Here is a 24,755-nt window from a genome sequence, read left to right as displayed (position 1 = left end):
CCACACCGCACAGTCCGAGGTACCAGTTTCCACACGACTGCTCTCGCTCCAGAACCGGCCTCAGGTCTGGGGCCCCCGCACCACCCACACTCCAGCTGGCTGCAAAACTGGGGGTCTGCACAACCACCCTTGCATACCACAATTTGCCAGAGCCACCCACAGGACTCAAGGAAGGAGTATACTTAGGATTCAAGTTTCATTGTATCAAGAGGATACAGATCAGAACAGCCAAAGGAAGAGACGCACAGGACGAGGTGGAGGGTCCCACAGGTGCCGCTTCTGTGCCCTCGGGACGCACCACCCTCCAGGCACATCCATGTTGGTCAGCAACCAGGGGCACTTAGCCCAGCCCGGTGCCCAGCATTTCCTGGGGCTTCATTATATAGACACAAGACACGACTGATTACACTGCTGTCCGTGTGGTTGAACTCAACCTGCTGCCCTCTTCTCTCCAAGGGGTTGGGCTGACAGCCCATGGCCCGTGTGCCTGGTGCAGCTGACTCCGTCCTGAGTCACCTTGTTAGCAGCAACTGTCTAGGGGCCCACCCTGAGTCCCAGAGACATTTCTAGCCCTTGGAAAACTCCCAGGCACCAGGGACAGAGACCAGACCTCTCCTTGGGCTGAGGCCACCTTCTTCATTACACTGAGGGGTATTGGTCAGCATTCTCCAGAGAAACAGGAGGCAATAGGAGGCTGATTCTAAAGAAGTGGCTCATGCAGTTATGGAGGCTGACAGGTCCCCAGGTGTGCAGTCAGCAACCTGGACACAAGGAGAGCCAATACCCTGAGCTCCAACCCAAAGTCAGGCAGGCTCAAGACCCAGGAAAGCCCATCTTTCAGTTCAGATCAAAGGCAGGAAAAACAATGTTTCTGTTCAAAGGCAATCAGGCAGGAGGAGTCCCTCTTACTCAGAGGACAATCAGCCTTCTTATTCTGTTCAGGCCTTCAACTGACTGGATGAGACTCACCCACACTAGGGAGAGCCATCTGATTTCCTCAGTCTACTTGATTCAAATGTCAATCTCATCCAGAAACCTCTTCACAGATGCATCGAGAATTATGTTCGAGTAAACATCTGGGCACCTTGTGGCCCAGTCAGGTCGACACATAAACATCACAGGAGAAAAGACCAGCGTCCATTACTGTCCCAAGCACAGGCTGGACTCAAAATACTGTGTTAGAGAAGAAATGTGAAGAAAATAGCATCTATGATCAAGTACTAACTATGGTCATTTGTGGTCATGGGGACACGAACGGTTTATTTCTACTTTTCTGAATGTTTTGTGTTTTCTGTAATAGAACTAAGGAAGTAAAAACATAAGCAGCCATTTAGTCCCATAAATGGAGTGTCTTGTACTCAGCTTCAACTGGCTGATGCTCCTTCCCAACCCCAGTGAGGGTTAAACTGTCCACTCCACGAAGGGGAGGGGGCTAGGCCAAGCCAGCACCATCCAGGGAGGCTCACAGCCACCTGCTGGACACGCTGCTACCCCGGACAGTGAGCAAGGCGGGGTGGGCTGGACTCGGATGCACCTATCCCCCTTCCCGCCTCCAGAACCACACCGTCCAACACGCAGCCCCTTGCCACATGCAGCCACTTGCAAATGGGGCCAGTCTGGACTGAGAAGCTCTCAAAATGTAAAAGAGAGTTGTAAAAGGGCATGGGAAGTGTGTTATACAAACTCGTGTTTCCACACCGACTGTGTGTTGAGAGGACATTTGGGGATCTGGGGTTACAGAGAACGTGCTACTGCACCTCATCTCAGCCGTGTTACTTTCTCAAGACCATGCAAAACGGCACACGTGTCCCCTGCCCTTTCCGAGTACAGCGGGCAGATTTGCTCCCAGCCTGCGGGGAGCCATAACAAGCTCTTCTTTGGGGGCACAACTCCTTCCAGTCCCCTAAATAAACCTGAGGCTCATTGGAGTAGATGAACTTCGACCCAAGGTAGCTCTGACAAGGAAGCCCTTAGAGCAGGAACTGGGTGGGAATCGCCATCGGGACCCCCAGAGCCAACAACGCCAGGCCCTGCCCACCCGCCCACTGGGCTTGACCTGTTGCCCTGACATTCGGTGCTGAGTGCTCACCCCTTTAAGCAGAATGTATGCTCAACTTGATATATATATCATATATATATATATATGTGATATATATATATATATATCACACGTATACACACACACATATACATACACATGTATATGCACACGTGTGCACACAGATATACACATGCATGCCTGCATGTGCAGTGTGTACAGGCATACGTACACTGTGCATGTGCACACATATGTATGCGTATACGTCCACACACATGCATACACACAAGTGTATGTACACATACATGTGTACACATATGTGCACACAAGCATACATGTGTGTGCACACACGTGCACACACATATACATGCACACATGGGTGCACGTGAACATACACATGTGTACATGTCTACATGCACACACATGTGTACACATACACATATGCATGTGCATGTACATACGTACTCATACATATGCATATACACAAGTATACACATATATACATATGCACACATATATGTATACATATATATGTGCACACACATAAGATCATGCACAAATACAGATACACATGCACACACGAGCATGCATACATACGTGTGCACACGCATACATGTAGACACATGTGTGCACAGATATGCATGCACCCGTATGCATACACACATGCACACATATACATGTATGCACATATGTACACACATTTGAATGCAGGTGCATGCACACACACATGCTCACACACACATTAAGCCCACAATGTCCGGATGAATGAGCCACACCTGCTCTGGAGAACACAAGTTTCCAAGGTAGAGGGCAGAGATTCTCCAAGACTAGGGGCTCGGTGGGCTGTAACCCCCACGGTTAGCACCCACTAGTCGTGTTCTGTCACAGAAGAGGGGCTGTGAGGAAGCTGTAGCAGACCACCCGGGGCCTCCCAGAAATGGGTGCCACACCCCTCCTGGGCAGGTCCTGAGGCCCCGTGAGTCGGAGCGACAAGCCCACCCTGTCTTCTGAGAAAGGGCGCGGTGGCCTTGCCCGGCGAGGTGCTGTGAGGTGCCTGGACTCCGGCAGCGCTAACAAGCGGCACCACTGAGTGCTGGAAGCTTCCAGCGAATGTCTGCGCACTTCCCAGGTTGTCTCTGTCCGAAGATAGAATGACAGCACTGACTACAATGACACAGAACAAGAAGCATTTAAAATACCTTTATTGTCTCATCATTGATGCTGTTTCCATCACACACTTCACAGCGGTTCGCCAGCTGGACCATTTCACTTGGGTGTTTCTGCCAACCTTCACTCTGCCTCCGTCGTGCACCTCAGTCCTCGGTTTCTTCATCTTCCATTATTGTCAGTGTTGCTGGATTTAAGATAAAGAAAGAGTGGATCTTTTGAATGGAATGCTCAGCCACGTCATGAGGTCTGTGAACACGCCAATTATATGCCATGTAAACAACGATTTACTCAAAGGCCAGTTTGGTCAGTGGGTCTGTGCTGCCTGCTCTGTTACCCAAGGAGAGCGTGGCTTCTGGTGGCTTCACTCTGCAGAAAGTGCCCTGAGAAGGTGACGCCCTGCCCTGCGGGAAAGACCACAGCTCAGACACGGCTCAGTCAGGGGCAAGGATCTGGATCCTAAAAGATGTTTCAGAAGACCTCTTCTCCCCGCCCTTCTGCTTCCCAACTGCTCCAGTAAAACCAAGTCTCCATGACTGACGGGTTAAGGAGAGACCCAGAGAGGGCGTGTCCCTGCAGATGCCACCTAAGGCAGAACTGACCATTTGGGACGCTTCCTTCTCTAACCCGGCCAGGTGCTCACCTGTGAAAAGCAACGATGGCCAGAGCCCCGGGAGAGACTTAATACATATACCAATGCCTGTGCTTCCTGCAGAACACCCCCCTGGGACCAGCAGCAGCAGACCATCAGGCCGTCACGGTAGCGGCCGGGTCCCCACACCACCGCCAGGATGTGCCCGGCACAGACGAGCTCCCTCAGTTGCACCCTGTGCGGGGACAGCCCTCCACCTCACCATCCTCTTCCTCCTCCTTGCTGTCCTTGCTCCTGTTCAACGGCTCCGCACTCCCAGCCTTGGACCCCACCTGCTCGCCGGAGAGCGTCAATTCCACTTGATTGCTGGACATGGGTGACGGAAGCAGTTCCGTGCGGACTTCCTTTTCTCTCCTACTCTCCTGAACAACTCTAACGGGAAGAGACTCTTTGTTACAATCAGGGAAATTAAAGATGGAAAACTGAATGGGCCACTCAGTCCTCCACCAGGACGTCCCCCTCAAACAGGGTTCAGGGTTCAGGATCACGCTTTGCCTTAATAGCTCCCAGGTTAGTTTCCTATACAGGCTGCAAACACACAATCGTGTGTGGCATTCAGATTCCGGAGGGTGAGAACAGGGACCGGGCAGTATGACTGTGCAGAAAGACCACTCAGGATGTCACCGGGCACCAGAGGAGTTCCCACAGGAGGGGACTGGTTTTCCTTGCTGCGGGACAAAGTGACTTGACTAGTCTCACTGGCTTTTCTCCACGTCACAAGGGGGCTTGCGGTGGGGGTACCTTGGCCCCGAGTGGCAGTGAGGAATCCAGGCCTGCCTGTGGGCAGCTGCCAGTGGCCATGGCCTCGTGTCCTCCCCACCAAAAGGAGAGGGCAGATTCTCATCTACACCGTAACAGCAGACACCGGACAGGGTTCTCACGGGCAAACAGGGGCCGGCAGGGGGCTGACAGTGTGGGTGCTCCTTAAACGTTGGCATGGGCCGGGGGTGGGGGCTGCTGTTAGGAGCTCAGGCTCTGAGAGGATCCCCCACCTGCTCCCTAGCGCCCTGCATCCTGCACCTTTTGCGGGTGAGTTCAGACAGGGAGAGACAACTGACCTGTAAATGATAGTGATGACAAAGGCCCCAGCAATGATCACGATCAAGGCAGAAAACACCTGCACGTAGACTGGAAAACAGTTTGTTACAAGTCAGTCCTGTCTCCGAGGTGGGCAGTACCCCTGCCCCTGCCCAGGCGGCCTCTCCTCTCCTCCAATCCTTCCCTGAGGACACTGCCACCGGCTCCACGCGGGCCATGAAGAGGACAGCTGAGGGCCGCCCATAAGACAGTGGTGCGGGCAGCTCCCTGGTCTCCTCCAGAAAAGCCCCTTTGCCGCCCATGATCTGGGCCTCCCTCCTCCAACTCCCAGGAACCTGTTTCTCCATCTTCAGGCGAGTTATCCCAAGGCTGCCGTACTAACAAGGGGCTCCACTGTCCCCACACTGCCCATGTCTTCCCTAGATGAGTCCACCGGAAGAGCCAAGGCCTCAAGGTGACTCTCGGAGGGGGCAGGCGGCCCCTGTGGTCATGGTCCCCAGCGCAGGAAAGCTCTGGGCCCCTTTTCACCCCCATGGAAGCAGGCGCAGGTGAGGCCCAGCCTTCCCTTGGGGACCCTCCACCGCAAGACCCTCTCCCACCCAGCTGGGATGGACCTGTGGGTCTCCGTGTCCCATAGAGCGGTCTCAGGCAGAGGGAGGTACTGTATCCGGGAGCCCTGGTGCCCACAAGCATGCCCCGGCGGGAGCCCTCCACCCAACACGGTCTCCGACAGGCAGAGGGAAGGGTCCAGGGGACTGGAGGGCAGAGCTGAGCTGAGCTGCCAGCAGGTAGCACACACACCGTTGTCACCACTGCCGCTTCTCTCGCTACTTTCACTCTTAAGGGACAGAGACCAGCCTCCTTGCAAACCCCACCCTGAGTGACAAGATGTGCTTCAAGTCTCTTACCTCCTCCCATAAACCGTTTTCACCCATCCTTAACTGGCAGGAATACTGCTGGACGCTGTGTCCTTGGGAGCAGCCTTCGTGTCCTGAGGCAGCTAGAAGAAGGCACCACTAACCAGTGGCTTAATGCAATAGCGAAGTACAGTGTCTGGGTTATGGAAGTGGAAATCCAAACTGGAGGTATCCCTCGAAGACTCTGGGAGGTCCTGCCTGCTTCTTCCATCTCCTGGTGGGCCCGGCGCCCCCGGGTGTCCTTGTCCTTGTAGATGCGTCCCCCGCTCTCTGCCTCGTCATCTTGGGGCATCTTCCCCACGTGACCCTGTCTTCATGTGGTGCTCCCCTGTGTGCGCTGCGTCTAACTCAGGCTCCTCTTGGAAGGACACCAGTCGTACTGGAATCAGGGCCTCTACTCCAGCGTGACCTCATCTTCACTGATCACATCTGCAAAGACCCTGTTTCTATGTAAGGTCACATTCACAGGTACCAGAGGTTTGAACTTCGGCAGATCACTTAGGGGAACACAGTTCAACCCACGACAGAAGGTTAAGCAGTATCTGCAGAGAAAGCTGCTTCCCAGGCGTGGGAGGGTGACTCCAGTGGGAATTATATTCTCTGGACTGAGCCAGAGGATCTCTGAGAACGGACGGGACCTCCGGGATCCTTTCCGTGGGGGCTGAAGTCAGAAAACTGAAGGGGGCTGAAGCCAAATGCTTAATTTTCTCATATTGATATGAGCTCAGTAGGGGATGGTCAGGCATAGGAAGGGTGCTCCGTGGTCAAGCGTGCATCAGAAAGAGGACGGAGGGGGTGGGGGGCTGGCCTGTGTGGTCACCAGCACACCACAGCACTGAACCAACTGGCGAGCTGCTTGTTGGAGGCTCTGTTCTAATCAGCCGGGGCTTCTCTCAGGGATGCCTTTCCCAGGGCAATGTGTTCACCTGAGTTCACCTCTCCATCCCCAGGGCTAGAACAACCAGCCTCTAAGATGGCCTGCGGGAGGGCTTGCCTCCTGTTATTCACACGCAGGTCAGTACAGACACCTCCATGGGGCAGAGATAGCATTACCTCTGAACCAGGGTGTAACTTCTAAAGCTAGGTCAGAGTGTCACTGTGGCTTCTACCCAGCTTTCTCAGGTCACTCGCTCTGGAAAGAGACAGTCATGTCATAAGGACAGGGAAGCAGACCTCATGGCATGGGAAAGGGGTTCCTGTTAACCGTCAGAACCACATGCCCGCAAAGGGAGCCACTTTGGAGAAGACCTTTCAGTTCCGGTCGGGCCCTCGGATGGATGAGTGGCCAAGCCCCACACCATCCAACTAAGCTTTTAAGCCGTCACTTTAGATCATTTAGACACAATTTAGGAATTGTGTCCCCCCACCCCCCAAGTGATCTGTTGGTCCAAACCTCTGGTACCTATGAATGTGACCTTATTTAGCTAAACTTTGAGCAATTTGTTCTGCAACAATAACTAATACAAGCGTGTAGGCAAAGGGCTTGGCTCAGAGAAAGTATACTTTGAGTGATGCGGAATGAACTGAATGCAAGGACCCAAGTGAACGAGCGAACCAGGACCTTTTAAGGGACAAGAAAGGAGCCCTCAAATTCTTGAATTCCAGGGAATATATGCTCCTCAGTGGATCCCTTACTTCATGGTGTAAATTTAGAATTTATGTGAGTGAAGCCGTTGAAGAGACACACGCACATGGACCATGTGTGAGTATTCAAGTCTCAGTATAGCTTCCGCATCTTTACAGGTGCAAGTATTTTTGGTCCTTGGCGTCAAGTTCCTGGAGGCAGAGACTGCATCTCCGTGACTGTCTCTGCACAGGAGCTGGCCAGCACACAATCTGTTATAAACGATATGTATGGTGTATCATAAACAAGATACTGTGATTGGTCACAGAGAAATGGCAGCAACTGAAGAAAGTATAATTTTCTTTCAGAAATCTCTTGGTAAGTTCGCCCCCAGATGCAGTTTAAAGTTTTGAAATCATCTGCATGATTCCCGTGAAGAAACAGAAGTCAAACACTTGGAAAAAAGTGACGCGTTAAATAACGTGCCCTAAAGACTAAAGAATGACAATAAGTCCTTCTCTCTGGATTCCCAATTTGTTCTCAAAGATCTGATGCTAATTTCCCAAGTTCATATTCTTAATAATACAGATTATGCCACAACACAATGTGCACTTCAAACCAGCCAATTTAAGAAGCTGGTGAAAGGTTTTCCTAACATAGAATTATGCGCACAAAGAACTCCCAATACCCTGTCACCGAATACTACAACTTACGCAGCACAAAGGCTCACTTGCCGTCTTGAATGAGAAAGATGTCAAGGAAATGAAAAATATCTTGAGGGCTCAGTGAGAACCCAGATGCAGGGCTCACTGCCCAGACTCTTCCCACAGACGGCCCAGCCTCTCGAGCCTGAAACAAGTTAGAAGTTAAGAAAAAGCCTCGCCCACGCAACTCCTGTATGAACAGTGCAAGGATGGAGAGAGGATGAACCCTTGCCTCCATGCAGAAACAATATCCTCACTTGTAGAACAGTGATGCCTCTTCCAGGACAAAAAATTCTTGAGACTTTGTGTTCTTTTCTGGGTTCCTTACAGACACTGGTAAATCAGGTGCTGTCAAGAACAAGGCTCATTCTGGGGCGCCTGGGTGGCTCAGTCAGTTAAGCGGCCGACTTCGGCTCAGGTCATGATCTCGCAGTCAGTGAGTTCAAGCCCTGCATCCGGTTCTGTGCTGACAGCTCAGAGCCTGGAGCCTGTTTCAGATTCTGTGTCTCCCTCTCTCTGACTCTCCCCCTTTCATGCTCTGTCTCTATCTCAAAAATAAATAAATAAACGAAAACAAAACAAAACAAAACAAAAAAAAGAACAAGGCTCATTCTTCCTTCCCTTCTCCCGTGGCCTTCTGTTAAGTTCCTCAGGATCCACATAAGAGAGAAAACACGGGGTATCTGTCTTTCTCTGTATGACTTATTTCACTTAGCATCACGCTCTCCAGTTCCATCCACATTGCTACAAAAGGCCAGATTTCATTCTTTCTCATTGCCATGTAGTATAAAAAAAGTTAGAGCGGGAGAGAACCAAACCATAAGAAACTCTTAAAAACTGAGAATAAACTGAGGGTTGATGGGGGTCGGGGGGGGATGGGCACTGAGGAGGGCACCTGTTGGGATGAGTACTGCGTGTTGTATGGAAACCAATTTGACAATAAATTTCATATAAAAAAAACCAAAAATTAAAAAAATGGGAAATAAAAAAAAGAATAAGGCTCATTCTTCATATGAGTTATGGGCATAAGTAATAATGTTAACATAAGCAACGGCTCAATTGCATACTAACAAGTACAAAATGGCCAACTCCTGCATAAAATGCTCCTGACAAGATGCTCAGGGGAGGGACAGATGGAAACAGAAGCGGCAGCAGCTTGAATCTATGTGCCCTTGCCAGCTGCAATCTCCCTTGAAGGATCCATTTCACCACCTTCTGCTGTTGGGGCCATCTCCCTGGGGCAGGAGTGAACCAGGGTGACCACCAAAGACCATGACCGTGTGCGTGACCTCATCAGGGAACCGAACAGCTTCTGCACCTTCATACATAGAAGACTGAAAGAACACTTTCAAATGCCCTTTGGATGGGAAGGTCTCCTGCTTTTAGAAGCCCCAAATGGTAAACATCTCTGAAAAACCTCAGGAAGACATCAGAGCCTTCCAGGAAAGAGAACTCCACGATGGAAATGGAAGTGAGCCGGACCCTACTCATCTGTGGCCCCCAAGTAGTGAGATGTGTGCAGCAGGCCACTGAGGCCATAGAAAGACAAAAAGATAACAAATGCAAACAGCAGCAGATGACAGCCAGACTGCCACCAGGGCCGTGGACTCTGCTCAGAGCAAGCCGCCAGACGGCAGGCCATCCTACGCTGGAAGACTGGGGCCCAGGCAGGGTTCTGCCCAAAGGTTGTGGGTTTATGATGAAAAGGCAGAGGGCAAACCCCTTTAGAGACAAAGTGCCGTGACTCCCTGCAGCTCTCACCACCTGCTTGTGTATGACTGGACCGGAGGTTCACTGAAGTCCAGAATTTCCAGTGTGACCTCAGGAATTAAAAAAAAAAAAAAAAACATGGCAGAAAAGAACCCCCCTCCCCCACCAGATCCTTCCTCCATAAAAACCAGTGAGAACATTGGCACCATTTGTCAGAATCTATTTTTTCGGAACTCGGAAACTTAACCAATCAAAAGCTTGCAGATGAACAGATGACGGTCACTAAGAACAGTGACCTGTGGACATTTTAACTTGCCCTATTCCCACTCCTGCTCACCTCTAATTCCATGCGAGTCTTGACCACATGACCACAGTCATGGCGACCACTAGCAGCCTGGCATCCCTGGAGGGAGCAGAGCAGGGCTGAAGATCCTTCAAAGTCCCAGGCCCAGAGCACCGTCATTACTTTGTCCACCTGCCACTTCACTAGAAGATCCCAATTGCAAGGTTGTCTTTGTTTGACCTGACTTGGAGCTAATTTAGTGTGAACAGCTTTCTCTCAGGCATTTGTTGAAAACAGAGGCAACTGTGGAAAATCATGGCAGCTAAAGTGGCCGAAAGCACTTGGGGGTAGACAATAGGTGGACCAGAAAGCTTAAAAGGAAAACCGGGGGAATTATCTGTCTGAAGGGGATTTGAAAAGCTGCGACATATTCCCTGGAATCTAGAAGGCAATGGGCATACTCAAGGCTGTGTACGTATGGAGGAAATGCCAGAGAAGGTCCTAGGCTCTCACTTCTGGCTGAACTCAAGGCTCTGTGTAAGCATGGAGTAAAGATTAAGGCACAGTTGAAAATTGGCTGACGGCTGAAGGTATGTCCCCAACACACACATAGAGCCCCTAAGCGAAGACTGTGAGACATTGTTTCCAAGCATCTCGGCAGATTTCTGTCATTAGCTGACCAGCAGACTAACAAGCAGAGTCTTCAATGGCTGCAGACCACAAAGAATACAGACTTTACTGAATTCACTCAGAAAAGTCATTAAACAACGCCAACAACTTTGGGGAGGTAGGAGAACACAGTTTTCAGAGGTGCCACATATTTCTAAATGTCTAGTTTTCAACAAAAAACATTAGATATGCAAAGAAACAAGTATGGCCACACACACACACACCATCAGTAGAAACTGTCCTTGAGGAAGACCAGATGTTGGAATCACCAAACAAAGACTTTAAATTAGCCCCTTTAAATATGGTCAAAAGAGGGGCACCTGGGTGGCTCAGTTGGTTGAGGGTCTGACTTCAGCTCAGGTCATGATCTCACAGTTCGTGAGTTTGAGCCCCGCTGTCTGTGCTGACAGCTCGGAGCCTGGAGCCTGCTTCAGATTCTGTGTCTCCCTCTCTCTCTGCCCTACCCCACTCATGGTCTGTCTGTCTCTCTCTCAAAAATAAATAAACATAAAAAAAATTTAAATATGGTCAAAAGACTGAAGGAAACCATATCTGAAGAGCTAAAGTATGAGAACAGTATCTCACCAAGTAGAAAGTACCAATACAGACACAGAAATTATTTTTTTAGAAAAGAACAAAATAGAAATTCTGGAATTGAGAATATGATACCAGAAATGAAAACATCGCTAGAGGAGCTCAACAGATTGGGGTGGGCTAAAGAAAGAATCTGCAGACTTGAAGATAAATGAGTTGAGATTATCCAGTCCGAGTAACAGAAAATAGGATCAAGAAAAGCTCACAGAGCCTCAGAGACCTGTGGGGTGGACCAAATATGCACAATGAGAGGCCCAGAGGGAGTGGACAGACAGGAGAATGTCTGAAGAAATGGCAAAGTTTCCCACATTTGATGATGAGGATAAATTCAAAGACACATGGCAAACAGTCAAAAGAGAATCTTGGAAACAGCAGAAGAAACGTGCTTTATATAAAGAAGCCTCAAGACTAAAAGCAGATTCCTTGTCAGAAACCATGGAGGTCAGAAGGCTAAAAGATGAAATACTCTAAGTGTTGACACAGAAGGACTGCCAGTTAGGAATTTTATACACTGCAACTCTATCCTTCAAAAATGAAGGACAGATTAATACATCCCCAGATACACAAAAACAGAGATTTCATCACTAGCAGACCTGTCTTACAAAAAATGCTAAAGGGAGTCCTTCCAGATGAAAGGATAGGCTACTAAACAGTAACTCAAATCCACAGTTGTCATCAAGAGCACCACTAGATGCAGAAAAAGAATTTTATAAAATCCACCACCTTTCGTAATAAAAACCCTCCAGAGAGTAGGAAGAGAAGGGAACTTACTTGACCTGATAAATGGCCTCTAGTAAAACCCACGGCTACCAGCACATGTAATGATGAGATGTTGAAAACTCTTTCAAGATCAGGAACCAGAGAAGGATGTCCATTCTCACTGATGAATGGAATCAGTGAGTTTCTAGCCAGGGCAATTAAGCAAGAAAGTGAAATGAAACCAACTGTATTGAAAGAAAGAAGTGAAATGATCTCTATTTGCAGATGATATACTCTTATATCTAGAAGATCCTAAGTAATCAACTAAAAATGGGAAGTCATAAATGAACCCAAAATGTTGCAGGATACAAGATCAATATACAAAAGTCAATTATATTTCTGTATTCTAGCAAGCTTTCGATTTTCCTGTGTATATTCCTAGGGTTCTATATACAATCTGAAAACCAAACTAAGGAGATATATCCATTTACAACAACATCAGAGAGAATAAGATGCTTAGGAATAAATTTAACAAAAGAAACACAACTAGAAACTATAAAATACTGTTGAAAGAAAAGATCTAAATAAGTGGAAAGACATCCTTGTTCATGGATCAAAATTAACATTATTAAAATGGTAATACCCACCCCCAAGTTATCTATAGATTCAACACAAATATCCCTATCAAAATGTCAGATGGCATTTTTTTCAGAAATTGACAAGCTGATCCTAAATTAATATGGAAATACAAAGAATCCACAGTAACAAAAACAACCTTTAAAAAGAACAAAGTTGGAAGACTCATGCTTTTCAATTTCAACATTTATTATAAAGCTACATTAATCAAAATGGTATGATACCAGCTTAGTGGAATAAAACAATAGTCCAGAAATAAAACCCTCACATTTACGGGCAATTGATTTTCAACAAGGATGCCAAGCAATTCAACGGGGGAAAGAATGGTCTTTTCAACAAATGATGCTGGGACACCTGGATATCTATATGCAAAAGAATGAAGTTGGATCCCTGCCTCACAACACGTAAAAAAAATTAAAACTCAAAATGGACCAGAAACATGGATGCATAAGCTAAAACTATAAACTTCTTAGAAAATACCAGAGATGTAAATCTTTGTGACCTTGGATTAGACACTAGTTTCTTAGCTAGGACACCAAAAGCACAAACAGCCAAAGAACAAACAAACAAACTAGGCATCGTCAAAACTAAGAAAGTTTGTGCTTCAAAGAGGCACTATCAAGAAGGTAAAAAGACCAAACAGATTGGGAGGAAGTAGGTGCAAATCACGTATCTGTTAAGGGTCTACTATCCAGAATATACAAAGAGCTCTTACAACCCCACAATAAACAGACAATCAACCCAGTTAAAAATTGGGCAAGGAGTCTGAATGGACTTTTCTTCAGAGAAGATATACAAATGGCCATAATAATGCATACGCAAACACACTCACCATGGTACTCATCAGGGAAACACCAATGAAAACCCCAGTGACCTACAACTCCACATCTACCATGATGGCTATAATCAAAAAGACAGACAACTAGTGCCGGCGAGGATGGGGAGAAACCGGAATCCTCGCGTACTGCTCTTGAGACTATCAAACAGTGCAGCACTTGGGAAAGTAGTTTGGCAGTTCCTTAACAAATGTTTTAAATATAGTTAACATAGGATCCAGCAATTCTGGTTCTAGGTAAACACACAAGGGAAGTGGAAACAGGTTCATGCAAAAACCTACACACAAATGTTCATAGTGGCATTATTCGTAATAGCTAAAAAGTGTAAGCCACCCAAATGTCCATTAAGTGATACAGGGGTAAACAAAATGTGACATGTCCATATACCGGAATGTTATTCAACCATACAAAAGCATAAAATGCTGACATGTGCTACAACACGGATGTGTTTCGAAAACATTGTGTGAAAGAAGCCAGATACACAAGGCACACACTGTAGGATTCCATTAATAGGAAATGTCTAGAAGAGGAAAACCCATAGAGGCCAATCGGTGGTTGCTGGGGGTTGGAGGTGGGGTGGGGAACGGGGAATGGGGATTGTCCAACTGATGAGTACAGGGTTTCTTCTGGGGATAATAAAAATGTTCTGGAAGGGATAGTGGGGATTCAACTCTGTGAATATACCAAAAGCCAACGAACTGTGTACTTTAAAAGGGTAAATTTTATAGGAATTTGGTCTCAGCAAAGATAACAACCAAAAAAGAGATAACTTCCAGTTGTTTCTATCTACAGGTTCAGGGGAAGGTGTGGGATCCTAGAGATGCCTGGGTCTCCCAGAGGCAGAGATCAGTAGTGAGGGTCTGGACCCAAGTCTTCCCAAGTCAAGATCTGGAAGATACATTGTCATCAGAAAATCTTCCCAGCTATTGATGGTGTTTCTCATGGTCTCTGACTGCGCCTCTTTCTGAGAAGGCAAACTTCCTCTTCTTTTGCCCCAAGTGCCAAATCTTCACCATAAAGCAAGACACAGGCTTCCCCTTGGCAAGCCAGGATCCCCCAATGGCTTTTGTTCTTGAATCCTTTTGTCCAAAAGGTCACTTTCTTTTTGAAGGCGCTGGCTAGGCGGGATCCAGGTGGCCCCAGTGGGTCACTCTTTGGTAACAGTTACCAGTCACAATTGTTCCTGACTTGCTAGGCCTTCCTGTGTCCGGGAATGAGAGGAAAGTCCCCATGTCTGTCTCCAAGGGCTCAGCCTACCTGGGGCTCAGAGGAGGAAACAAGAAGAAACCTTCCCAGTTGTGTGGCACGAGTGTGCCTTTATCCACTGAGGACGGGGGACAGAGCAGAGTGGCCTGGGACACGCTGTCCCACAGCACCGGAGCTGCTGGGCGACCACTGCCAGCTGCCAGCTCCTCCTGCCTGCCGGCCCCTCCCCCTCTCCGACAGGGCCCTGAGCAGGCTGCCTCATTGCAGAGACTTGCTTGTCCATTCCCAGACACTCCTAGAGCCAAGCATCCTCATTGCTGAAAGGGCCACAAACAGGGCAAGAAGACACATCAGTCGTCAAGTGGAATTTCTTGATGGGTTTGCAACTATTTAGAAAATTCTAGGGGCGGGGGTGCCTGGGTGGCTCAGTCGGTTGAGTGTCCAAGTCCTGATTTCAGCTCAGGTCATGATCTCACGGCTCTCGAGTTTGAGGTCCATGCCGGGCCCTGCACTGACAGCACGGAGCCTGCTTGGGATCCTTTCTCTCTCCCTCTCTCTCTGTCCCTCCCCCGCTTGTGCTTGTTCTCGCACTCTCTCAAAACGAATAGTAGAAACAAAGAAGAAGAAAATTCTTGAGGCACAGAAGACCAAAGCTGTGAGGTGTGAGTAAACACCCACACTGCATCACTAGAGAGCCCTTCCCACAGGGGCCCTGCTATCACCCCCTCCACACCTGCCTCTCCCACCCAACTGTGACTCCCCCGTTTCCTTCCACCGTGTGCCTCCCTCACCACCTCCGGGAAGCGGGCCCTACCGAGGGTGGCAGCCTCTCCCTGCCCCCTCATCCCTGGACCCCCTGCCGGCCTGGTCTCCCCAGACACATCCCAGGCCCCAGGGGTCAGGATACACACCTCATTGGGAGTCTGGTTTTGTTCTGACGGTGACAAGCCTGAGGAGAAGCCCCATCGGGGCTCGTCCTTGGCCCTCGTGCCCCGGCTGCAGGGCTCCAGCGCCCACGCTCAGCGGGTCTGATCTTGTGCACAGCTGGTGACCAGCACGCCCGGAACCAGCTGCTTCTGCACCCCCAGCGTGCCCAGGGTCCCAGAAGTACCCTCCCTAGTATCAGGTGGATTCCATCCGGGAGTGAATTTCCTCTGGTGGTTTTTCCCTCATTCACAGACCCTAAAACTGCTCTTCCCACCAAGGTGCCAAGCAGAGTGATGGGACCAGGGAACAACAGAGGCCTGTCCAGCAGGAGGCGCCCGGGAGGGAGGCGGGCTTCCTGGGTACTTACTGGGAACCGCTTTTTCATAGCACACGCCTTTGTAGAAACAGCACCCGAGTTCCTTGCACCGGTCTCTGGTGATGTTGTAGTCACATATGTTGTAGAGAGGAATGTCACACACTGCAAAGCACAGACGCACACAGCCGTTAGCACCAAGAACACAGCCGCAGCGGAGTTCTAAATACTCGTGCCTGGGAGGGGGCACCCGTGGGCTTGCACTGTGGGGTTTTGTTATGCTTTTAATTATGCATCCGACGAATCTCACTTTGACGCGAGGATCTAGAATGAGTTAGATTTCTGAACAAAACAATGTCAAGCTAACTGCACAGAATAATGCAGAGTCCCCTGCTGATTAAGGAGACAGAGCATCTCAGCAGAGTGCTCGCACACATCGGCACTCTGCAAAGCAAACAGAAAACAAAGATCTGATACAGCCAACGGATGTGGGGGGTTCAGGTTATAATGTGTAATTAATGCACATTTAAGCACACGTGAGTTAAAATTATCAACACAGGCTAAGGGGTAGTTCGGCATTTTAAAGTTGAATCAAAAGGACCAAGTGAAATGACAGTTTTGACCAAAAAAAAAAGAAAAAACTCAGAAGTGAACACACTGAACGTGCATGAGCAGATGGTGGGGACAGTGCTCAGCACAGCTCTGGCACCAATGGCTAATGCGTGTCCAGCTAGGAGGACGAATGAGTCCCCTAACCGGCAGTCAGCAACATCTGCCCCAGACCCTGCTGGGGCTTCCAGTCCTGAGGGAAAGGGAGGAAGGGTCTCCGGCTGCTCCCTTGGGGCTGGTAAGCCTTTCAGGTGCAGGGCTCCAGGGAAACCCACCGTCCCTCCTGCTCTTTTCTGAGACGTGCGTTTGGAATGTCACTGCAGACACAGCAGCACAGCCCAGACTTGTGGCAGGACCGGCAACACGAGGCCAGGCAGGGTCGGAGATGAGGAAGTCTGGCTGTCACCCTCCTGCCCCACTGCCCCCCACTACAGCCAGGCTTGCTGGGCGGGTGGGGCTGGCCTCCCCCGCCACCTGCGGTCACCCAGCCCTCAGTTACCTGCCCAGGTCCACCTCAGATGGGGCCTGGGCTGCAGAGGGCCTGCCAGGCGCTCAGGCTGGCCACACGGTGCCCGCTGGTGGCTCCCACAGGATAGGGTGGCAGCAAACACCGGCTCCGAAGAGTTCCAGGAGACCCAAGACCGCACAGCTGCCAGGCAGAGCCCAGATCTCCCCTTTCCCACTGTCTCCACAGGACCCATTCGGTGGGTGCCCTTCACGGAGCCTAGGGGACATTCTCCACATAGCTCCATGACAGTGGAAGTTTATCTTGGTAAACAGCACGGGGAGGGGAAACAATCCGTTCAGGCGTAACTTTGTTCATGACTGTCTCTTCAATGTTACTCCCCAGGTGAGAAAACACAGGTATGTGAGTTCCCATGCTGACCACTCGAATGGGATCATTTGCCACAGCAGCTGGCCCCCCAGCGCACCCACGCGGAAGCTCAGTGCCCCATTACGCCTGAGACCTCTGTGCCCACCCCCTCCTCCCCAGGACTGTTTTCTCTGCCTGCACCTCCCACAAGGTCCTGATGTGTTTCTGCAAAGGTGCCCAACACAAAGAGCTCATCCACATCTCCATCCCTGGAGTGACCCCTCCGCCCAGCCCACAACCCCCAAGAGACGGGGCAGGGGGCGGGTTAGTGAGGCTTTACTGAAGACATCCTGTAGCCCCGGACTGGCCAGCTAAAAGCATCAAAGGACAACCCACAATCATGTGACCATTGGGCACCAGAAGCGGTGCCTTCAGCTGCCCCTCCACATGCTGCTCGCTGGGAATGGTACCTGACACCTGACCTAGGGATGGGGCGGAAGCCAGACGGTTGGCATCTCCTTGGGCAGGGCCTGGCTGCTGGGGCTGCACCCCGTGCTGCCCATGACATCCAGGGAACGCCAGGGCCCAGGTGAGAAAGGCAACGAGGAAGAGGGAGACGGCAGCCCTTGTGACGGCCAGGCCACTGGGCACCTCCGGTTTTGGAGAAACAGAGACTGGGGCAAAATAAAACACAAGGGCAGGGGGCCCAACATCCCTGGGGGAAGTGCCCTGTGCCTCATGAGGGCCAGGTGCCTTGGGTCACAGCCAGGGAGGCGGGTCTGGCTTGGTTCTCCAAGTGTCCTCACGGGTCTTTCCTCTGCCATGCTTACGTGTCCTCTCATACACGCCCTCGTGCAGACGCGTCCTTGCCCGTGGTAACGCAAGGTGCCACCTGCCCACCTGCCTTCCCTCTCCGCCAGCCCAGCCCCCATGCCTGCCCACCCCACCGGCCCATCTCCTACCTGCCCACTCCCTCTACCTGTTCACCTCCCACACCTCAGAGTAACACTTAACAGCCACGTCAATGTCCACAGAGGACGACAGAGACACTTGCATTCACCCCCAAAACTGGTGGAAGGGCAGTTTATGGTCAAAACGCAGGTGGATCACTGTGACCCAGGAGAGCAGGCCCCTCTTTCAGACTAGTGAGGACAGGGACGATGACCTCCCGCCCCCGAATGGTCAAGCCGCTCCAGCCACGCCTAGAGAAGGGGCACCTGGCCAGCCTCAGAACGGGGTGGGCACCAGGGCCCCCGGTCTCACCGCCCTGAATAGAGGCGAGATGGGCCACCCATGCCCCAGGCCCTGAGAGCGGACTGTCCTCCACACAGGCGCTTCCACCAGGAGACTCGGGGGGCACTCCAGGCCAGCCATCTCTGCCACCCACTCGGTGCCCCAGGTGCAGGCCACCTGCCTCCTCTGCACGGAGCCATGTTGATCAGAAACCACAGCCCCTCCCGTGAGCCCCCTTGGCCTGGTTTGGAGCCTGGGCCTGGACCCTGGGGCCTTGAGTGAGACCCACTGACCTTTGTCTCCCAGCTGCCCTGTGTGATGCAGCCCCCCCGAGACCGGCCCCCAAGGGCATCCTGAGGGCTTGGTCCTCAGTGGATTCCTTTCAGATGACGGGAGAAATGTGTCTCACGGAAGCTTGGCCGGCCCGGGACCCTCCCTCGTCAGGCCTGACTCCAAGCCAAATTAAAAAAAAAGAAGAAGAAAACCAAATTTCTTTTCCTTCCACTTTCCTATCTTCTGTTTGTCACTAAAGCAATGCACGGAGAAGGGATACCTGAGAAGTCAGCACGAGCGTGCACAGCAGGAACGGCCGTTCCCTCTCCTCACGTGGTCCCCCAGGGTCTCAGGCTTCCAGGACACCTACCTTGGGGCTCCCACTGACCGCAAGCCTTGCAGAAAGCCACATTTTAGCAGACTCCTTCAGCACCCAGTACCAGGGGTCCGAATGCAGACCCCAGGCACCAGGGAAGGGGGAGGAGGGCTTTACCGCAGAGAAACGTGTTCCCCTCACGAAAAAGTCACTCTCGCCATAACCACTTTGAGACAGAAGGTAAGTCTGACACCTCACAGTGAACCGGGTTTGACCCTAGAGCCCCGGGAGTTAAATGCGTTTCTTGTGAATGCCTCAGGTCCAGGAGCTTCCTTCTGCACGGAGAATTTTGAGAGAGGAGGCTGCACAGCCTTTTCCTGCGTTATTTTTGAAAGCACACGTTCCTTTGCCCCCTTCCCTGGCTCAAGCCGGTGACTAACCGCCATCACCTTGGGGTGGACCAGCCCCCACGGCGGTCTTGCCCTGTTACCTGCAAATTTCTTCAGGAGGTGAGAAGGGGATTTCTTTAATTCTGGTGCATATCTCATCGTAGCAGCTGATGGAGACGCGGGGTCGAGGGAACCTGGGGGAGACAACAGGTCAGCCCAGGTGGGACCTCGCCGGGGGGCTGGCGGCCGTGGTCGGTCTAGTGACAGGGGTGGGGCTGGGCAGAGCGGACCCCGGTCTCACCTGGCAACCACGTCCCCCGCTGAGCCCGCTCAGCCACACGGTCCCACAGTTCCACTTCAAGTGGACAACTTTGGATCCAACAAACTTGCACCTCCTCCCTCCACCGCTCCCACCAGTGGGACCTAGCTCCACTGGTGGGCCCGCCCTGCCTGCTGTGATGTCACACAGACCCATGACATCACAGAGGGAGCACGGTGGCAATGTTGGCAGCTGTAAGGTGGAGGGACTCTCACATGGTCTAGGAGTACAAGGACCCCAAGTGCAAGGGGTGGGGCTTTGAACACCACCAAGACCCCCTTCTGCGTGACACCCAGGCCTGGCTTCTGAACCACGGGTTTGCATCCTGCCGGCACTCCTGGATCCTCCTTCTTGGGGTGTCCACATTTGCTGAGATAAACCCCCCACCTCTGGGATGTGTAGCCCATGGAAGGAGACAGACCACGTCAGATCAGACGTGTTACAGAGAAAAAGACAGCAGAGCGCAGTCAGGACTGATTTTCTGCTTACACAGGGTAAGCGGGTGGCCTCGGGCTTATGTGGTGTCTGAAGAGTTTTGGGAGAAGTGAGGGAGAGTGTGCAAAAGCTTGAAGAAGCAGCAAGTGAAGTCCACGGGGTGAGGCACCCCTGGCCAATCTGAGAAACCAGGAGGCTGTGCACTTAGGGACCTAAAGACCCAAATGGACAAATCTAGCTGGGGCTGAGGTCCCATGGTGGGGTGGAAAGCCATCTGAGTGCCTTGGAGAAGGAACCTGCTGGGGCCACAGGACCTCCATGAGGCCCGGGAGGTGGGAGTTCGGGAAGAGTGGGAGAGAAGGGGAGGCTTGTGCCCAGCCCAGAGAAGTGAGACCAGCGATGAGGCCCAGGTGACCGTCCTGTCCCTGTCCCACACCTGGAGTGAGGAGCAGGGACCCACTGGGGAGGGCTGGGTGCTAGCAGATGGCAGGTGGGAAGGAAGCCCTAGGACATGGCAGGAGGGTCATGGAGGCCACAAACAGCCAGCCCTGTGAGGTTAGGGAGCCGTGCTGGCTGAGCCCGGGGCAGTGAACCAGAAGGGAGGGGGTCAGGGAAGCATCGTGCTGGGACCTGTCCCATTGTGACCCCAAGAGCAGTGGCTAGGGAGTGTCAAGGCCCCAGCCGGAGGGAGACCTGGGAGAGGGCAAACCATGACCACCAGGCCGCCACGGAGCATGGGATGGACCTAGGAGCACGAGGGCGGCAGGGAGAAGGCCTCAGCAAGGAGACCAGCCCCCCAGCGAGAGCAGCCTGGAGAGCAGGGGGTCTGTGGTGAGCCCGTGGGGTTACACCAGGCGGGTGCAGGCTTTGGTCCCCCTCCTTGTAAGTTTTCTCATCTGTAACACGAGGGTCAGGACCCAGTGACCGATGCGTAGCTGATGCCCAGTGAACAGTAGTGCCCACATCTGGGGTCCTGAGGGTCAGGCAGGGCTTCTGGCAGCCCACACGCTAGCCCATCACCCCCCACGTGTAATTCACGTACCGCACGCTTCACCCACTTGCAGTGGGCGTATTCACAGTTTGCAACCATCACCACCCACGTGAGAATGGTTCCATCAGCTCAGGAAGGCTCCCTCTCCCCCCAGGCTCCACCTCCTGTCTGCAAGGTCTGCCTCTGCAGGTTTCCTACCGACAGAAGCACAGAGCACATGGTTGTGGGTGTGTGTCTTTCACTCACAGGGTTTCAAGCTTCATCCAGGGAACGGTGTGCCTCAGCACTTGGTCCTCTGGCGGCTGAACAGTGTGGATGGAGCTCATTTGCTTAGCCGAGTATCGGCTACGACATGTGCAGCCGTGGAGGGCACAGGCTGGGCAAAGGGAGCAGCCAGCATGGCCTGCGTTGCCCGTTACCCCGAGTCCTGTTTCCCCGGGATAAGTAGTGACCGCCCTTAACAGATTTTATTCTAGTTAAGAGAAAGACACTTGCTGTTGTCAACTGTGAGGTCTTCCCGTGGGACAATGTGGGTGTTGTCCTGGGTTTTCTGACATAGGAAAAGTACTGTGGGGGCCCATTATGACTTCCACAAGAACTTCAACTACTAGCCTTTTACAAACGCTCTAATGGGATTTGGTTAACCTACGACAGCAGCATCACTCCAGCCCCACCTCTGAAGAGGCCAGTGCCTCAGACAGATGCCACCAACCTGGGGGGGCGTAAAGACTGGGCAGGGGAGGTGTGTAGCACTGTGGGAATGGGGCGGGGGGGGGGGTGGTTAGGACAGGATCCAAGTCAGCTCAGCTGGGTGGGCACGGGCACTCTGGGAATCCTCCTCGAGGGCAGGGGGAGCCAGGACCACTGAGGGAGCAGCAGCCCTGCCACATTGTGCATCACTTGTGGGCAAGGACAGGGAGTGGGGACAGAGCCCAACAGGATTTCCTGAGAGGTCTATCCGCCCAGGGGAAAGAGAAACGGGCTGGTGGCCAAAAAGGAAACTGCACAACTAAAGCAGCTCTGTAAAAGCATGTGTAAAACACAAACGATGCAATTGGCTGTGTTTACGAAGGAAGCAGGGCTTCCCTGGGGACTGAAGGGCCAGAAGGGAGGGTCCCCTGGCCTCTCCTCCCAACTGCTCTCCAGACACGATGACGGCAAGGCCAGGGGACCACGGTACAGGGAATGGCAAGTAGTCTCAGGGGGCCCTGACTGTTGACTCTCCTCTTCTGTAAGCTTGACTGGCTCCATACGAGAAAGCCTCAGGCACAGCAATCAATGTGTGTCTCGTGACTGACAGCACCGAGCTGAGACCAGTTCTCCCCTGCTACTGGACATGAAGCAGATGCCAGACACCCACAGAACCACGCACGAGGCCACCAGCCTGCTGGCTACCCGCACCCCCACCCCCACCCCAGGCACTGCACTCCAAGACTTGGGGCCCTCAGAGCACCAACCAGTGCCCGGAGCACTGCCTCAGCAATTGTCCCCTCTGCCCGGAGCTGGGCTGGACGCCTCACACCAGCACCCAGGAGCTGGAGAGACAGGCAGCCTGCCTGACCCAGTCGGGGCCAGGCACCTTTGCTTTGCGGAATTGCAGGGGGAAAAGCAGAGCCAGAGAGGAGGTCCTGGGGGGACACTGAGGCCAGCTCCACTTGCTTTATGAGCCAGTGGCCAGCGGGTGTGCACTGCCACAACTGCCTTTCTGAGGAGTCCATGGGGAGTCCACGGCATGGGTGTGTGCACACCAGTACCGAGGGAAAGGCTGCAGGCAGCATTCAGACCGAGACTCCTTTTTTCGAAAAACTAGAAGTGCAGTATCGTTAAGAACGTTACTTCTAAAATGTTTTCTGGAACTCTGGCAAATTCCATCAAAATTAAAACACACATTTCTAGAAATAAATCGTACAGCAATACCTACCTGGTTGCATACAGGATACTCGCCGGAGCCTCTGCAATACCAACTGCCCCCCCGCCGCCCCCCTAGCACTGAAATAACCTGATGCTTTCCACCAGTGGGATATTATGCGGCTGCCCGTACTCCCCAAAATGGACAGATACTGGGGATTCGTTACCCACAAAAGGCAGTCCCAGCAAAAGGCATAAAAGTTCTGTACTCTGAAAGTTTCGAGTTTTCTTTTTCCTACCTAGGTCTTTACTACACCTGCAAGTTTTTATGATGTGGTACCAGAAGCCACTATTTTCCCACATGGATTTAAGAAAAAGGCCAGTTAGAGAACACAACGTGCTCTCATTGCAGGGAACAAAATCGCACAAACACCACAGGTTTGCCTCTGCCCAAAAGAACCCATCACACTGGTTACCTTCGTGGAAGCAGGTGAGAGTATCGGGAGAGGGGCTGCGCACTTCTTACCTCGTGCCCCCTGCGTCTCTCCCCACGCAGGGACTTCATAAAGACCAGCAAGTATATACAAGTGCCCCGGGAAGAAAAACTTGAATTAGAGATACCAGCGCAGCTCATTTACAATGCAAATCAACACAAGGGACTCTCTCAAGGTCCCATCTCAGCCTGAAAAACTGGAAATCCTCCAAACTCTGGACACCACGTTGGTGGCTGGGCACCCCAGGGGGCCGTGGCCGTGTGCCTCGCCCGGCGCACGGACCCCCCTGGGCGGTGGCTACTTCACCTAGTCCTCACACCCCATGTCCAGTGCAGATGGCCAGGCTCCCGGCCACCGCTCTTGGCTGCAGTGTGTCAGGTTCAGGGCTGTGGTGGTGGCCTGCCCTCTGAGGGGCCGGGGGAGTATCAGAGCGCCAAAGAAATTGGGAGCTAACAGGCGATGCAAGTTACACCAGCACCAAGAAAAACCGGTCTTTCTGCAGGACACGTGCCATCACTGGTCTCCCTAGAACCTGGGAGAAAAAGGACAAAGTAGGGTTTACCAAGTCACCTGACAAAGTTTTCACAGACCGTGGTGATGGAGATGTGCACGGCTCACCTCCTCGGATTAAGGGTAGGAGCTCGGAGAGGGAGCCAGCAGCATCAGGGGGCGTTCGACCTGCTCCCGGAGTGGCTGTCTTCCTGGAACGTGGGCTCCAGCCACTCCCCTGGACAGAGTGGCCACCAGGATGAAGGGTCTGGGCAGGGCAAGACTCACAAGCACACGAGCAACTTGCTTCTGTTGCCTTTGTCCACAGGCCACCAGTGTGAGGACCCCCAGGAACCCCGAGACACACTTTCCCCCCATTCCACCCACGAGAGGGGATCACCGAGCCCCTTCCAGGATGAAAAGTCCTTCTACAGACAGAAAGGCCGTGCTTCATGGTGCTTTTCCTTCCCCTTCCTTCCCCACAACCTTCCTTTTCCTAACAGGACTTTTCTTCAAATATTCCCACGCCACCAGTTTTAAGACAAACATGGTTTTTCCAACATCAAAAATTTACACCAGGATTTATTTTAAG

The 24,755-nt window shown here is 51.9% G+C and overlaps 1 protein-coding gene and 1 long non-coding RNA gene across 3 annotated transcripts; one reads left to right on the top strand and one right to left on the bottom strand.

Annotated features, from left to right (window-relative positions):
* Window positions 1-3,222: 3,222 nt before the first annotated feature.
* TEX29 (testis expressed 29) lies at window positions 3,223-21,881 on the bottom strand. Of its 2 annotated transcripts, none has more exons than XM_049647235.1 (6): window positions 21,579-21,881; window positions 19,689-19,781; window positions 16,008-16,118; window positions 4,916-4,985; window positions 4,060-4,229; window positions 3,223-3,392 (listed from the first exon to the last, which is right to left on the bottom strand). In XM_049647235.1, exons 2-6 carry the CDS (start codon window positions 19,744-19,746, stop codon window positions 3,352-3,354), a joined length of 450 nt encoding a protein of 149 aa, XP_049503192.1. In that variant the 5' UTR covers window positions 19,747-19,781; window positions 21,579-21,881; the 3' UTR covers window positions 3,223-3,351. The 2 variants fall into 2 exon arrangements, with proteins under 2 accessions (XP_049503192.1, XP_049503191.1); XM_049647234.1 differs by lacking the exon at window positions 21,579-21,881 and adding an exon at window positions 19,889-20,051.
* On the top strand, window positions 20,074-23,456 carry LOC125933967 (uncharacterized). Its single transcript, XR_007461173.1, has 2 exons — window positions 20,074-20,400; window positions 22,569-23,456. It is a non-coding gene; the product is annotated as an uncharacterized LOC125933967 (long non-coding RNA).
* The last annotated feature ends 1,299 nt before the right edge of the window (window positions 23,457-24,755 follow it).

This window comes from Panthera uncia (assembly GCF_023721935.1).
Source record: "Panthera uncia isolate 11264 chromosome A1 unlocalized genomic scaffold, Puncia_PCG_1.0 HiC_scaffold_16, whole genome shotgun sequence".
NCBI classification, from domain to species: domain Eukaryota; kingdom Metazoa; phylum Chordata; class Mammalia; order Carnivora; family Felidae; genus Panthera; species Panthera uncia.
The sequence above is the reverse complement of the archived record's forward strand: the minus strand, read 5'-3'. Positions and strand labels throughout refer to the sequence as shown.